This window comes from Cimex lectularius, unplaced genomic scaffold, assembly GCF_000648675.2.
Source record: "Cimex lectularius strain Harlan isolate CLEC.00 unplaced genomic scaffold, Clec_2.1 scaffold81, whole genome shotgun sequence".
Taxonomy (NCBI): domain Eukaryota; kingdom Metazoa; phylum Arthropoda; class Insecta; order Hemiptera; family Cimicidae; genus Cimex; species Cimex lectularius.
In genome coordinates, this window is record NW_019392692.1 from 1,032,274 (window position 1) to 1,048,684 (window position 16,411).

Here is a 16,411-nt window from a genome sequence, read left to right on the forward strand (position 1 = left end):
CTAGGGCATAATTTTTTTTCTTGTGAAACATGAAATTTTGTTTTAGCATCTTTAGAGACCCCTTAATATAAATTTTTGTTTGAATTTAATTTTATTGATTTTTTGACCCCTAAATCAAACAAATCGTTCAGAAACAAGAGGATTATAGCTTTTTAACAACGTATGTACCATTAGCATTTATAAAATATTTATATAAGAAAATACACTAAATAGGAAAATTATATGGCAGAAATTAACCTAGTTTGTCTTAATGGAAATAATAGTCTGATTTTAATGTTTGATACAAATATAAAATGCACTTAACAATTTATTTAAAATGAATTATCAACCATGAAAATCGGTCCATTAGGTATTGAGAAACATTAGGTAAGATATTACAATTAATTAAGGTTTTTAGTTGAGATAAAAAAGTCAATGACACGAGTGGGATTTGAACCCACGACCTTCAGCTTGATACGCCGCTGCTCTACCACTTGAGCTATCGTGACCTCGATCCGCTCGGACACTACCTTCCCATCTCAACCCTACCTTTTGAATTTTCCCTCCTTTTTGCCATTTTTCAGTCAAGCTGTCATTTTATAAATATAAAATCATTTAAACAGAATTAGTCTATTATTTCCATTAAAAAAGAGGTTAATTACTGGCAAATAAATTTGATATTTTGTGTATTTTCTTCTAGAAATATTTTGTATATTCTAATGGTACGTATGCCGTTAGAAAGTTACGCTCCTCTTTTTGGAATGGTCTGTTTGACATTAAAATCCTTTTGGCAATTATTGAATTATAGCTGTTTCATTCAATCAGATATTCTGATAATGGCTTACCAAAAATTGAAAAAATTTTATTAGGGGTCAAAAAATTGAAAAAATTTAAATTCAAACAAAATTTATATTAAGGGGACTCTAGATGTGCTAAAATGAAATTACATGTTAGTTTTATGAGAAAAATATTTGACTTGGTTTACTTGAAAAATATTTGGTTTTTAGAAATTTTTTGGCTGTTGAATAACTTTGATAGCTTTTACCATATTTTTAATGCAATATCCATTAAAAAAATGATAACTATGATATTCACATAGTTGATTTTAAACAAGACAAAAGGTGAAATAAAAATATTAAAGAACATAAAATTTATATTTCCAATTTTATTTATTTATTTATTTTTTTTTGTAGCAAAACCAGGGCCTATTCACATGAAGTGGCAGATGTGTGTCCAATATTTTGGAGTGTAGAATCACCAAAAAAATTTGCCCCAAATCCATGACACGCCAACTTGGTCGTACCCTTATTAGAAGACCATATAAAAATAAAGGATTCTTCCTTTAATTTGACTATTAAAAGAATAATCCTTTATTTATATATTTAATTTTCTGTAATGTTATTTTAATTTTACTGTTATTAATATTCACATGACCTTCTAAAAGTCCAATTATTTTATACTAAAAAAGTTAAGTTTTGTTAATGCTTTAGACAAAGAATTAATTTTGAAAGTTAAAAAGGTTAATTTGTAATTAACATAAGAATACTTTTAAGTTAAAAAGGGTTAATTTGACAGAAAAATCAACATATAAAATAATCTGTTATTATACGCACAGCATTAATTTTTGCCCATGACAGTAACTGCTTAATATGCATTTCGGTGTAATTCCAATAACCCCTCTTCAGGTGAAGGAGAGAGAGAAAGAGAGGAAGAGAGAGAGAAGGGGCAGAGAGACAGACAGAGGAGAGAGAGAGAGAGAGAAAAAGTGAGAGGGAAAGAGAGAGAGAGAGAGTTTGAGGGACAAGTAGACAAATAGAGGTGAGAGGGAGGGAAGAAGAAAAGGGACAGAGGGAGAGAGAAAATAAGAAAAATTGAACAAGAGTATTGACTAAAGAATTATGTCCTCCCTAACTTCATCAACTAATAGTCAATTTTTGTTTTAAAATCATTCAATTCTTTACTAAATGTATTAAGGACATTAGAAAGAAATTATCTTCCAAAATGTTGAAAACAGTACCTCTCCTACCTTGTCGAGCATTAGGGGCATATGGCCAGTAAACTTGACCGTCCTATCCCTGGCCCTTTGCTTTCTCTCCCACCTTCTCCTCGACGGGATGATGCCTATAGTCGATTCTTCCTCCCCCGTCGTTGTCAGGACTCTCCGGGCCTGCCACCATTCATCGTCAGACGCATTCGTCACGTGAAGAATGTCACCGTAGTGAAAGGGGAGTCCCCGCGAAGGGAGTCCGTCATCCCTTGAAGGGTCATAATCAAAAAGTGCTCTAGAATACAAATAAAACGAACATAAATTGATGTTAATAACCAAATATGAATTGTTAAGTTCATTACAGTTTTTCCCTCTTCGGAAACCACAATATGTTATCTTCATTATTTCTGTAAATACAGCTTTAATTTGTGTTAGTCTTAGTTAAAATCTCCTTGGTGTCTGTTTTTCCACATTCTGTTGAAGTAGATGTCGTGATTTGTTATAATGCTTTAGTGTGAAAGCGTAGGATTGTACGATTGTAAAAGTATGAGGAAATTTAGTAATAAATGTATAGTATTTATATATAAATATCTTTATGTATATTTATATGTATTTATATATCAAACATATTGACTGTTAATTATTGATTATTTTGAGATCGTGAGATGCATTCTTGTGTGATAAAGGTTTAGAAAAACCTATAATTTTTTTTTCTTTATTGTGCCAACATTTCGATCTTTATTTAGATCATCTTCAGGGCCTGGGATTTACAAACATTGTTTTCATTATAAATAAATGTAGGATGTGAAAATGAATTTGTTCAATCGTGTACACAATATAGAAATTTTAGGTTTAATCAAACCTAAAAACCTATTTGTACTCACTCAAAGTGTGTGTTTTCTGTGTAGATGTGTCACAGTTGTGCGTCGAGTTGGGAGTGTTGTGAGATAGACATTTTTTAAATTTATTTATACATATATGTTTGATTTTGATTGAAGGAATGGGAAAGGAATAGGGATAGAAATTATTTTTTCTATGAGGAGTCGGCTTCTTTGAGGTGAAAGGGGCCGACAATAGGAAAAAAGAGTAATGGTTTTTCATTCGTTTCAGGATGATTATGGACGGGATTATTAGGTAAAGAAAGGATAAATTGTTATTGATTTAGACTATGTGAAATTCTTTGATATGTGGAATGTAATGATTGTTTTATATTGTATTATGTAATAAAAGATAACTAAGCCCAAATGAAAACCATTACCCTTTTTTTCCCATTGTCGGGCCCCTTTCACCTCAAAGAAACCGACTCCTCATAGAACAAATAATTTCTATCCCTACTTTCTTTCCCTCTCGTTCAAAATCAAACATATAACCAAAAAAACAACCATAACACATCTGCACAGGAAACACACACTTTGAATGAGTACAAATACTTTGATTGAACCTAAAATTTCTTGAGTATTATCATTTGTATAATGTAAACAATGTTTGTAAATCCCAGGCCTGAAGACGATCTAAATAAAGATCGAAACGTTGGTACAAAAAGAAAACTTTTTTCTAAACTTATATCACTCAAGACCGCATTTCACGATTTCCAAATAATCTTTGGTAATAAACAGAGGCACCTTACCTAACATATAAAGATCTTTTCTGGGACGTCCTCAGGAGCGTTCCGGTGGAGCCCTGATGGGAGATCTGCTGTTTGAGATCATGGATTTTTGCTTCAAACCTGTTGTAGTCCTCTGGTTTGTACTGGGCGACGATCGTGACTGTCTGACCCGCACCCTGAAAAATACGCCGTTTCATAACGTGTTTTTTTTTTTCTCGCGAATTTCGTTTACCTTGAGGGCTTGTGCGGCTTCTTCGTGCGTCGCGTTTCTCAGGTTGACGCCGTTGACGCTGAGGATTTGGTCACCGCGTTTGAGGTCCCCGGCCAGATCCGCAGGACCGCCGGCCAGGATGTACGAGACGAAGATGCCCTCGCCGTCCTCACCGCCGACGATGTTGAAACCCAGTCCTGAATTGCCCTTGTTCAACACTATCGTCCGAGGCTCCCTGAAACAAAAGAACAACTTAACGACTGAGACAAAAACGGGCGACCGTTGAGACAAAAACTTCAAAACCCTCTGCCGTCTCCTTGGACTGGAGTAGTTGAAAATGAAGTTGAATTTCGTGATCATGTTCGCTACGCGTAGGTGCCGTTCAGACTCACCGGATTCAAATGTTCGAAGGACAAAAGACCCGCCCGGAGGCACCCTTCTGCATCGGCGTGATTAGAACAGAAGGCAACTCAATTCAACCCTCGAACAAAATGGGTTGGAAAACAATATTGGAACATTTATGTCACAACGTTTTCCAATTTTCTTACACGTTCAGCGGTGGAAAAAATAACACCCTACAAAAACCTACTCTCTTATTTGTTTAAATTCATTAGATTTCGTGGTCCGATTGATCAAATAACTTCTTTCAATTAATTAATCTTTATGTAAGGTATTGGTTGAGATAAAAAAGTCAGTGTCACGAGCGGGATTCGAACCCACGACCTTCCGTTAAATACGCCGCTCCTCTACCACTTGAGCTATCGTGACTTCGATCCAATGGACAATCGGACCACGAAATCTAATGAATTTAAAAAATAAAATGAAGTAAATCTTCACTAAAAAGTTCTCCGTGGCCATTTCATTTATCGCCGAGAATCGAACAGATTACACGACATTTGAAAAATGGCAAAAAGGAGGGAAAATTAGAAAGGTGGGAAGTTGGTGTCCGAGTGAATCGAAGTCACGATAGCTCAAGTGGTACAGGAGCGGCATATTTAGCCGAAGGTCGTGGGTTCGAATCCTGCTCGTGACACTGACTTTTTTATCTCAACCAATATCTTACATAAAGATTACTTATTTTTTATATTTTAAATTGAGGACGGTTAAATAGACAGCAAAAGCTACAGGGTGTCAGTGGGTTGGATTTACAATGCACCAGCCTTACATTTTTAAGTATAAGGGACACCAAAACTGAAAAAGTGCAAATACACTGACAGCCAAAAAATCCCACCCAACTGATTTTTTTATTTATTTTCTCCATAAAAGAAAATTCTGCCCTTAATCTTTCTCATTGTTTTTATCAATAAATATTTGTTTATGCTATATTTTAAATTGGAAATAGAGAGAGACACACACTTAATCCTTAATCGAAAACAATGCGTGCAACTCTGTGATTTGGACAATTCTGGTCCTCTTACGGGGAGAAAAGCCTACGGTCCATACAGATTTAATCTTCTTCTTTCTTCTCCTTCTTTAACTTTCGTCTCGTAGTGTTTCGTAGGGAACTGGCAATAGCCGTATAACCTGATGGAACGTCCATCATCAATAAGTGCCACACCACGCGCAACAACCTCTGCACCAAGTGGCATTTTTAAGTTCAAAAATTGAAATTAAGAAAAAGATGAAAACTAAACTAAATGAGACTGAAGACTGAGTTTATAAGGATAAAGGATTTTTCAATGTTTAATTTTTACGGAATTTAAAATGTTTATTCAGTTTATTCTCAACTCTGAACACTGATGAATTCTGAAGCAATAAACTGTTTAGTTTTTATCTTTGTTTACTTAATTTCAATTTTTGAAGAGGACCAAAATTGACCAGATCACAGAGTTGCACGGCTCCCATTTGCTCGAGAGCAGTCATTGGTTTTTGGACAATCGGTCTGCTGTACTTTTTACAGATGAGTGTAGAATTGCTCTACGATCTCCAGATGGGTATGAAAGAGTGTGGAGAAGGCGAAATGTAAGGTATGAAGCTTGTAATTTTCCCAGAGCCAACTTTCCAACGTAGCTCAGTGATGGTGTGAGAGGGAATTTCGATGGAGTCGCACAGAGTTGGTTGTTCGTGGAGGGTCTTTGACGGCCGCTCGCTAAGTGGATGAAATATTGGAACATCATGCGTTGCCTATCCTCGATCGAAGAAAACTTACAAATCACCGGAATCACTTAGGAATAGACTAACAATTTAACTAACAATTTATAACGTAGGTTTGCTCATAAAAACGCATATTACCTCCTCTGGCAAAAAAATTCTCATAAGATCTGATAGCCAAGAAGCAATTAAAGCATTATTAGCATGTAAAAAAATCACACCAAAATTAGGCAGTGAATGCATCAAAAAAATCCACCTAGGGAAACACAACAACCTGATGATATCTTGGGTGACAGGGCACAAAGGAATTTTGGGAAGCGAAAAAGCAGACAAACTGGCCAGAGGAGGATCTCAAGACCATATATAGGCCCCGAAAATACTTGGGATAACAAAAACACATATAGAATCCTCCATCGCAGAATGGATCCAAATAAAACAAAAGGAGAAGTGGATAAACTCTATGGGCGCTAGACACAGTAAACATAGGATAAAACAACCCTCACGAAGACTGGCAAATCAATGCAACAATTGGAGAGGGCTGGACTCAAGAGGAGTGAATGGACTATTAACCGGTCACTGTCATCTGAGAAAACATCCACCCAACATGGGCATGTACAATGATAATCCCATCTGCAGATTATGCAATGAAGAGGAGGAAACAGCCACCCACATCATCTTCGAATGCGAAGCAACTGCTCAATGGAGACTTAACCTAACATACAGAAAAATCCTAGGGAATGGAATTTAGTAGCGACAGTCAATGACCTGATACTTATAAGAAGAAAGATTGAGTCTATTGCACTGAATTAGGGAACTAGGAAGGTACAATAAGCCAGAAGGCTGCAGTGTCTGGGAACAAACCCCGCTTCCTAGTATCCTCAATACCATCACTATCACCTCCTCAGGCCTCGCGGAGGGGCTTAAATCTTCTGAGCATCGAGCAATTAAGCGATCTGATTTCGTCTTGTGAAACAGAATATCATAGTTCAATAAGAGCGGTTTGAACGTTTTGTTGGAGGCGGAGAAGAATATCTAACCCGTCTCTTTATCATGTCCCATTTTGTATAAGGGTCATGGCAGGAAAACTGGCCAATTCATTGTGAAAATCTCTACTTCGTCCAAGTGGTGACAACTCGTACTACATGCGGTCGAGTATTATGCATTAACACGAAGTTGTCCCCTATATATGGAGCGAATGTGATCACAATCTTCTAGAAAAACTTCTTCGATGTACCTTAATGCCACCCAACCAGGGAGTTGTGGCCCACTCAATGTGGAACTATAGCGACAACGGGCGGTATAGTGTGGTTGAGGCTCGAGACCCCGAAACTGCCCACTCGTGTCCTCGTCCACGTCCCTTTCTCAATCCAGGTTCCTTCATTCTATCCTGTGACCCCCTCCCAACCCTTGGTTACAAGGGGGGTTTCCGGGCGCAAAATAACGGTGTAGCCCAGAGGGCGTGGCAACCTCTCTAAAGCACAAGCTGTACTCGTGTAGTCCTCGAGTCGGCATGGGCGGCGGGTGCATTATCAGAGGCACACGAGGGTTAGGGTACAAGATCCTGTCTGCATAGACAGGGAAGGATGTATAACCATCTGTACTACGGGGTAACAGAAATGTTCCAAAATTCAGCCCTGTTACACTGGGAATGGACTCGTAGTGGTTCGTGACGCCCCTGGCTGGAACTTAGAGAAGAGGCTGTCTTCTATCTGTGACCTTCGCACGAAACTTGCGCATGACCATCGTTATACACCCGGCCTCACGGGATACGGCGGATCGGACGGCAGTGTATAAGCGCTGAGGACGTATGATTATGCTGGACAGTCCCTCGAATGCGTGAGTAGTGGCGGATGGGAACGGGTAGTGAATCGGTTGCTCCTACTCGAGTATGCTTTGCACGTAGTTGTAGGCTGAGCTCGATTGGAGGCTTTTACCGTAGGCGGTCTCCTCTAGGGGGTGGTTAGCAATTCCACTTTAAACAAAACCGCGGCCGGAGCGGATCCGGTAGTTTCTACGCTAAAGAAGCCCCAACACTCTGGGAGATAGAGTCGCCTTCTCTATCTACGGAGTGCACGGGAGACCGGGCTGATGTATTTCGGCTTAGGTAGCCCTTTGCGCGCGGCATACGGTTTGATGCTCAATGCAGACCCGACCACTCGGAATGGGCAAGCGGGGAGCGAGGTTGTCTTGGCCCTTCGGGGCTGAGCTGCCTCTACACCAATGCTGCGGCAGTAACACCATTCTGTCGTATGGGCTAGGTGCGGACGTTAAAGATCCTCATTGTCCTTTTTAGGACGACCGAGTATACGGGAATGTACTGTACTGTACCTTAGTGCAATCAAAGATCCATTCAGTGTAATAATCAGTTCGGTACGAGCATGGACGTTGATTCCACCCCATTCCATAACAGACTGTCTTTGAAAGGTCACTGACTCTCTTCTCCAAACACGGTCCGAGTCATCTGATTCGATACAAATCGTCTGTGAAGAGAACAGCACCCCCATAGTTCACTGACCAAACGAGATACTTAATTGCGAATTGTCGCCTTTCTACTCGATCCCTCTTAAGTAGTAGAGAACCTGATGATTGTTTTAAAGCTCTCTCTTAAAATACAAACCGTTTAGAGTTGACTACCTACCGACGAAGCCGTTAAATGACAGTTCCGTAAGAACAATAAAACAACAATAAATCGCGGTCGACCACTACCTTATCTTCGATCGAGACGTCCGGTGATACTAAACCCTGTAGACCATCTTGGATGGAAGAGCGTGGGACAGAGGACTTGGGCTATGTAATGGGCGCTATGTCGTTGGCCAAAGCATTTGCCGGGACCAGATCTTCTCTACTTTAAAAAAAGCCATGCTTTTAAGATCAAAAATTAATAATACATTTTTTACTCAACTTTATTGATTTACCAAAGAAAACAATTTAAAAACCAATTAACTCACTCGAAGTTGACTGGAAACGATGAAAGCAAACAATTTTTCTTTATTTTTAATCCAAAGAGTGCAAAAGAATTGTTAACATACTATAAAGGTAAAAACAAGTTATTAATGTTATATTAGTCATTAGAAAATAAATAAAAGTTTTATATTATTGAAAAAATCACCACGCTAGCGACCCTGGGTTCAAATGCAAAGCCCTTGCGAATTTTAATATGAGCATAATTAAAAAAAGGTGGTTTTTATGACCCCTCGTCAGCGACGACACCCAAGACTTTAAAAAGTCACGTGGTCAGCCCAATAGTATTGAAATAAAAAGAAAACTTGTCATATTTCTGTCTGGCAATCTCCATTGTAAAAGAAACCAACGATAATGTGTTTAAAATTTCCTTTAATATCATAAGTTATATTAAGGCCGAATTTGAGACTATACTATTATTTTAACGTCCTTCGAAAAATCACTGCAGGCTAAACAAGAACAAGTAAATAGGAGCTTTCTTCTGTGCCGGAACAATATTCGAAGTTTCAGAAATAACTTTCGTAAGTTAATGAGGCAACCATTACGGAAAAAGAATGGGGGCATTCGCTGGCTCTTTAGGTTGAAAGAGTTCCAAAAATTAAAAGATCTTTTATGAAACAATATAAACCTAATTGATTAGAAAATTTATCACCGTATAAAACTTTTTTGTAAATGTATACTTAAGTATAGAGTCCATTAATTAAAGCAGCGACAGACTAAATAAAAATATTTGGCTCAAAAACCTTCTAAGAATTCCCTAGTGAAAAGACTTAAAACATTACTTGCGTACATACGAACGAATATTTTTCTTTTAATAAAATCCCTATAAACTTAAAAGATTCCTAATCACTCCCTATTTCCAAATCCTGGAATCCTATTTAACTGACTGCTGCTTCACAGAGAGGTGAGGCAACGAATATTTACTTTTCAGATATCGGACCGATACAACCAGCGCCCTACATTCTTGGTCTCACCCTATGTACCATTTTTACTAGTGACTTATACATACCAAAACCATCATTGTCAAAGTTACTTTCCAAGCAACCTCCAACATCCAATAATAGCGGGCTTACCTAAGGATAGGATAAATGAAGTGGCTACAAGACCTTCCGCACCTGAACCTGGGTTGAATGAATCTATTGTACACCTCTAGTTTTTAAACCTTACTGGCCAACTTCAGGTTGTCAGTCAACCTACATTCCCTACCCAGCGGCTCCTTAGTGTAGGATCTTGATTCTGGGTTTTCCTCTCCCGCAAAAATCGGCACCTACATAATAGGCCCTCACAAAAACATAAAACGTGTTTTGAGGTCTCCAATTCTCCCTAGCACAGATTTCTTCTTTCAGTAATCCTATCAATCCGGTGCATATTTTTTAAAATATTTTTATTATTTTTTTAAACCCTCCTCTTTCCTATAGTTGAGACACGGACACTTACTTTTGGGCCAAAGGCCGCGTATGGGTCCGAAATGCAGAAAAAGGTTGCTCCATGTGCCCCACCTAATTGAACGATGCAGTTCCGTGCTTCCATATAGAGAGCGAGCAGGAATGCCACCCGATTTAAAAATTGTGCCTGAGCACGACAGCGAGTAGTTGGATCCCCTGTTCCGATTCTTGAAGGAAACGGAGTTGTTGTATTGTACATAGTAAAAATAGTTGTGAATGCCTAGCTTGTGTCGAGAGTGAATGTATTTGTTAGAGTGAATATTGGTGTGAGGAGGTCGATGGCGGGATAGCGATTACCCAATCGACCCTCAATCAGGTCAGATATAAAATATATCTAAAGGTTGTGTTGAGAGTGAATGTATTTATTAGCGTGAATGTGATGTGAGAGGGTCGATGGCGGATATCGAGTACTCCATCACCCTAATTGAACGAATGGTATGTAAATAGGAGTGAACTTATTTAAGAATGAAAGTGATTATGAATGGGTTTAGAACTGCATGCTGGGTGCTGAATTGACCTGGCTGTTGACAGCAACCCCCCAGCCAGGTCTGCCAACATCCGGGGTGGGTGATTCTTGAGTCTGCCGGCATTTTTTTTTTTAAACAAATTTCTTTTAAGACTTTACTGGAAGCATCTTTCGTTTTGTCATATGGATCTAATCTTCTTAAAAAAAGTAAATAAATAAATTCATTAAATAAAATCAACTGGTCTAATAACCTTGAAAAACACGTAAAACATACGCAGAAAGCTATATGTCACAAAGTTTATGCCAATTGCTTAAAAATTTATTTTTCCCGGCTCCTAGAGCCCATAAGCTCGGACAAATGTCTAATATTTTTCAACCTAGTACCAAAAAAAAATGTTTCATTGAAATAGTATACTGCTTACTTGTAGTAGAGTATTTTTGATATAATAAATCTCACCGTAACTCTTGGCTGAGCAGGAATTAGCTTCGAGAACCGTGAAATTAACAAACTGAATTGAATTTTTCATTGTTCTGTGTACTCCTTATATTAGTTAGAGATCATCACCCTAGTCAAAGCTTTTTTTTAAATAATAAAATCCTCGACCGTGATGATCGGATCCATGGGGATTTTCACCCAGCCAGGGTTACGACAAAGCAAAAAATTTCTTTGTAGCCTACTTCGAGAAGAAAGTCGACAAAAAATTAAACGAGGTTTCTAGCAGATGTTCAAATGAAAGAGAAATTGAAAATGAAAATTAATAATCAAGAAAACGTTTAGAACTTGAAAATGGACGCTTGTCAGCACCTACGCGTTGCTCGAAATAAAAATAAGAAAAATACAAGAAAGAAGGTCGTATAACCACAAATAAAATTTAACACTCCCAGTTACAAGACATTCGCTATAATTGACTGAAATGGACGCCAAAAATAGCTCGGTTCAAGTTTACGGACAGCTTTCACAAAAGTGGCAGTTTTGACAAATGGTTTCTTTCCGAGGTCCAATTCTTATGTCAAATAAAACCGGCGTCGTCGTTGTTCCGTCCGGAATGTTTCCGTTCTCCCAGTCGGCCGTTCTCTCTTTCACCGCTTCCATATACGGGATTGAGTCAAAGGTCATGATAAAAAAAATAGCTCGTGGATGCTGATTAAATACTACAGCAAAGCGTTTTTTATCACGCAAATCCACATGGGTTTATAAGCCAATTAAAGCGCAAACGGATTTTACGTTCTGTTCAATTGTTTATGGTATTCACGCGACCTGCCCTAATCGTTTTATGTGTGTTAACGCGTAAGAATTTATGTCACGCAAGTGTGTTATTTAGAGAGTAATAATATTCAAACCTTTTCAAAAAGATAGTTCCTACTCCTTCGATATTGGCGGGTTCACTTTTGCAATTCATGTCGAGAGACGTGGTTGTAGAACTCCTTCTACCTGATGATGAGCTAAGGGCTCGAAATTCGGACGTTGCAAAACTACTTACTGTGAGTAGGAACTGTATTTTTAAGAAGGATTGAACACCTCACTCACACCATCATTCATCATTTCTATTAATATTCAAATAGTAGCCTAATATGCGTGAAGAGAGCGTTAGAGATACCCAATTGAGAGATTTGGAACTGGGGAGGCATTATTTAGTCTTCCAATATTAGTTCAGCGATACCTAATGTCGATATTTTTGTTCGCTTCATTGATTATGAAAAAGATTTATTCAATGAAATATCAAAAACCCATTAGTACTATTAAAGAATTGGGCTTGTGTTGGTGATATCTGGGTAGGTGGCCATATATTACGAGGGTATTGGTCATGGTTGTGCTCTCTCACCTCTACTTTTTAATATGAATAGAGATGGTTGAGTTTTGACGGACAAAACAGATTTCGGTCCTAATTTTCCTATTTGACCCTGTGGGGATTCCAAACAATCGGCTGTATAGTGACAAGTCCTAAATAGTGATTTGAGTGGATGTCGTTTGCTGATGTACAGAAAGGGCAAAAATCCATTTTTGTACCACCCTTTGATGAAATCAAGATGTTCTCGGTTGATGTTAACTAAACGTTGATGTTTTTGTTTGATGTTCTTCAATTGTACACAGGAAAGGACCAAAAATACTCCCTTGTGGGATACTGGGTTGTATCGTTCTAATATCTGAACATTCGTCGGTTCACTTCACTCTAAAGCAGAGGGCTCAGTTAAATAGGATTCCAGGATATGGTGGTAAGGAGTGGGTAGGTGTCGCTTAAGTTTAAAGAGGTATCATTAAAATAAAAATATTGGTATGGAACGTTTAGGTAAACGATGTGTAGAGATCTTTGACATATGTCTGATGCTATTGTTTGGAAGGATAAGGATGTGTTAGATATCGAATGGCTTGGCAGGACGCGACAGTGCCATTACCTAAAGTCGGTCCTCAAAGTCTTCGTTGTGAGCTGATTCTTCTGTTAAGTTGTCTCTTAACTCTTGATTAGGGAATACACATCAGTATATTAGTTAAGTATCTGACTTGAGTGGAAGTCGGTATCTCCTTGTTTTTGATTTACAGTGGAGGGCAACTCAATTTTTTTTCTATGTAAATTCACACTGCATAGATTTCACTTTTCAAAATTGTCCTCCACAGTTTGTACAAGACTATGATAAGCCCTAGGAAGAGTAATTTGCCCAGGTGACATCATGTAGGTATCTTTATAGCCCATATCCAAATTCGTACTAGAGTGGCTTGTATGTCTTTACTGTAATAGTTTACAATTATAATTCGTTTAGGGGTGATGAACCGGTATTTCGGTCTCGAACTGTCTGACTATCCTCAATGGTTTTGTCTACCGGACGTATTAACGCTTTTCGCCTTGCTGAGTGCAGGTCAAGCGTGTAACCAAGGTGAAGGAGGGCTCACATATACACGAATTTTAGACAGCCCAACTCTACATCTTTTCTATTTTACAACGGCAAAAATTTGATGGATGTAAGTATACAGGACTATACCTACAGTTGCCTGATATCTAAGTTCAGTCCTAAGATCTGATTTTAGTGGAAGTCGGTAGCTCATCGTTGCTGATGTACAGGAAGGTCATGTTTTCTTTTATGTTTCAAGGCCAGAAATCAAGCCATTAACAATATCTGCTGCTGAAGAAGCAAGATTATGTCCTTGCAAAATGGCGCTGTAACAAGGGTACATTTTTCTCATTCAGTCTTGTCTTCCACTTTTCTACTGCCGTCTAAGTAGGCCTAGGTATCTGACTTGTGGGTGAGTCGTTGTTCATGTACAGTAAATGTACAAGAGGGCAAGACTTTTTCCTCTTTCAGTCATGTCAGATGATCAGTATGACCATTTATCTTGTATTATACCTATCTTTCTAATTGGGAATGTTAACACTAGAGTAACATTCATTTTCCCGACGCTTTGGTAAGGTTGGAAAACGGTACAAAACGTATGAACTACAGATATTTAAGAGAGTTTATTGCTGGTGGATCAATTTAATATCAATGCAAGATATAGGAGGATTCTACCTGAAAACAAATACTCCACAAACATTGGTGCGGTTTAATAAATAGTTTATTGGACTTCGGTGGCCGCAACGGTAAGGTTAAGGTCCAGGGTTCGAATCCAGCGGCCCTGCATTCGAATCCGACATACTTACAGATGGGCATTTTTTCAAAAACACCGGCACCCCAATATCAACATAACCTCTGCTGTTGCGAACCCTCGTCTATGCCTCTGATTTTTTGAAGAACGGAATTTATGTGAAAATAATATTATTTAAAAAAAAACCTCAAGACCCAGACACAGATACAATTGAACAATGACTCAGTTCTTTCGAAATGCAAACTTACCAATAAAAGGCACCTAGGAGCCATTAAAGACGAAAAATCCGAATCTCCCAGAAAGCAAATGCACATTATTTAATGAAAATAAAACTAGTAAAATACAACTATTTTTTCCTTTAATGTGAAAGTTTAACTTTCATAGAGTTTACACTCTTCATACAAATGAGATTGATAAATTGATTAATGATAATAAGCAAATATTGGGCACAAGGGTAAACTGTGATAGTATGAAAAACGTCGTCTAAATTTGTACAGTCTAGCCAATCTAATATTAAAAGATTCTTATGTACAACTAAACTCAGAGATCGTACATTACCACATTTATGCAACTGTGATGGGACAAGCCTTTAATTTAATTTTTTAAATTATTTTTCTTATTGCTCTCCTAATTGAAGGCAAGTGTTTTATTTCCTAAACACTTAAACAAATTTATTCCTTATGTTATTTATATATTTGTCTGCTTCAGATTGTCATATTTAGTTCTCTTATAATTTTTTATATTTTTTTATTATTTCAGATATGTTTTGCGTAAGTTCAGAAAAAGATTGAAAACTTGAACATAATGCAAAAAATCAAGAATATTCAAGATTAGACACCCATTGATGCATTGAGAAATGTAGTTGCACGATGAAGTAGAAGTTGTCCTTTATGTTTCTTACTTTTTTTGTTTATTTATTTTATATGCAGTAATAAAAAGTAGAACATGGTATATTCACACATATTGCATGAGACATGAGAGCACTTTTTTTCTAGTTGAAATTCGACTGTGGATTCCATTGAGTAAAATTGAAATTCAGTGGGTTCAAATTTGCATCTAGTATATTCGATCCTTAATTACTACTCACGTTAGTTACATGTTAATGAAAAAATGTTGCTGTTCTGTATCAAATTGTGAAAATCAGTATTAGGGGATGATAAATTTTAAAAAAATCTCGTATAAAAAGGCGGAAAATTATATTTGCCATAGAGTATCAAATTTTTATAAAAGTATTAGTTACAATAAATTAAATTCAAGCTTTTTCTGTATTATTTTTCACTTTAAATTCAATTTTTAAAATTGCCTAAGCATATAAGTAAATTCGTTAATTTTTTACGGGCGATTTCTTTTAGGACTTGATCCATAGGCGAGATTGTGCCATATAATTATTAAATTCACTAATTTCGTGGTCCGCTTGACCAATTAATATATTACAATTAATTAAGGTTTTCAGTTGAGATAAAAAAGTCAATGGCACGAGCGGAATTCGAACCCACGATCGTCGGCTTGATACGCCGCTGCTCTACCACTTGAGCTATCGCGACCTCGATCCACTCGGACACCAACTTCCCATCTCAACCGCACCTTTTGAATTTTCCCTCCTTTTGCCATTTTTCAAATGTCATGTAACCGAATTGGATTTTCGGCGACAATTGAAATGGCCACGGAGAGCTTTAGTGAAGGTATACTTCATTTTAACTTATTAAATTCTCTAGTTTTCGTGGTCCGCTTGACCAATTAATATATTACAATTAATTAAGGTTTTTAGTTGAGATGATAAATGGCTAAAAGGAGGGAAAACTCATAATGTAGGGTTGAGATATGAAGTTGACGTCCGAGTGGATCGAGGTCCCGATAGCTCAAGTGGGAGAGCAGCGGCGTATCTAGCCGAAGATCGTGGGTTCGAATCCCGCTCGTGCCATTAACTTTTTTTCATTTCAACTAAAAACCTTAATTAATTGTAATGATTTAATTGGTCAAGCGGACCACGGAATTAGTGAATTTAAATAAATAAATACTTTATTTTAAATACATATTAAATAAATAAGTTCCAAAAGAAGGTAAAAATATAAATGAAATTTTTCTACT

The 16,411-nt window shown here is 37.5% G+C and overlaps 1 protein-coding gene across 15 annotated transcripts in view; it reads right to left on the reverse strand.

The window, feature by feature from the left end:
• Nucleotides 1-16,411, reverse strand: part of LOC106674408 (disks large 1 tumor suppressor protein) — a 565,060-nt gene that overhangs the window by 8,741 nt on the left and 539,908 nt on the right. For 13 of the 15 annotated variants that reach the window (XM_024225925.1, XM_024225931.1, XM_024225933.1 and 10 more), the window contains 3 exons: nucleotides 3,805-4,018; nucleotides 3,594-3,748; nucleotides 1,997-2,261 (listed from right to left, as the gene is read on the reverse strand). In XM_024225925.1, the coding sequence (XP_024081693.1) occupies nucleotides 1,997-2,261; nucleotides 3,594-3,748; nucleotides 3,805-4,018 (634 nt within the window). The remainder of the gene's footprint in view (nucleotides 1-1,996; nucleotides 2,262-3,593; nucleotides 3,749-3,804; nucleotides 4,019-16,411) is intronic. The other 2 variants (XM_014407097.2, XM_024225926.1) reach the window with 1 other exon arrangement.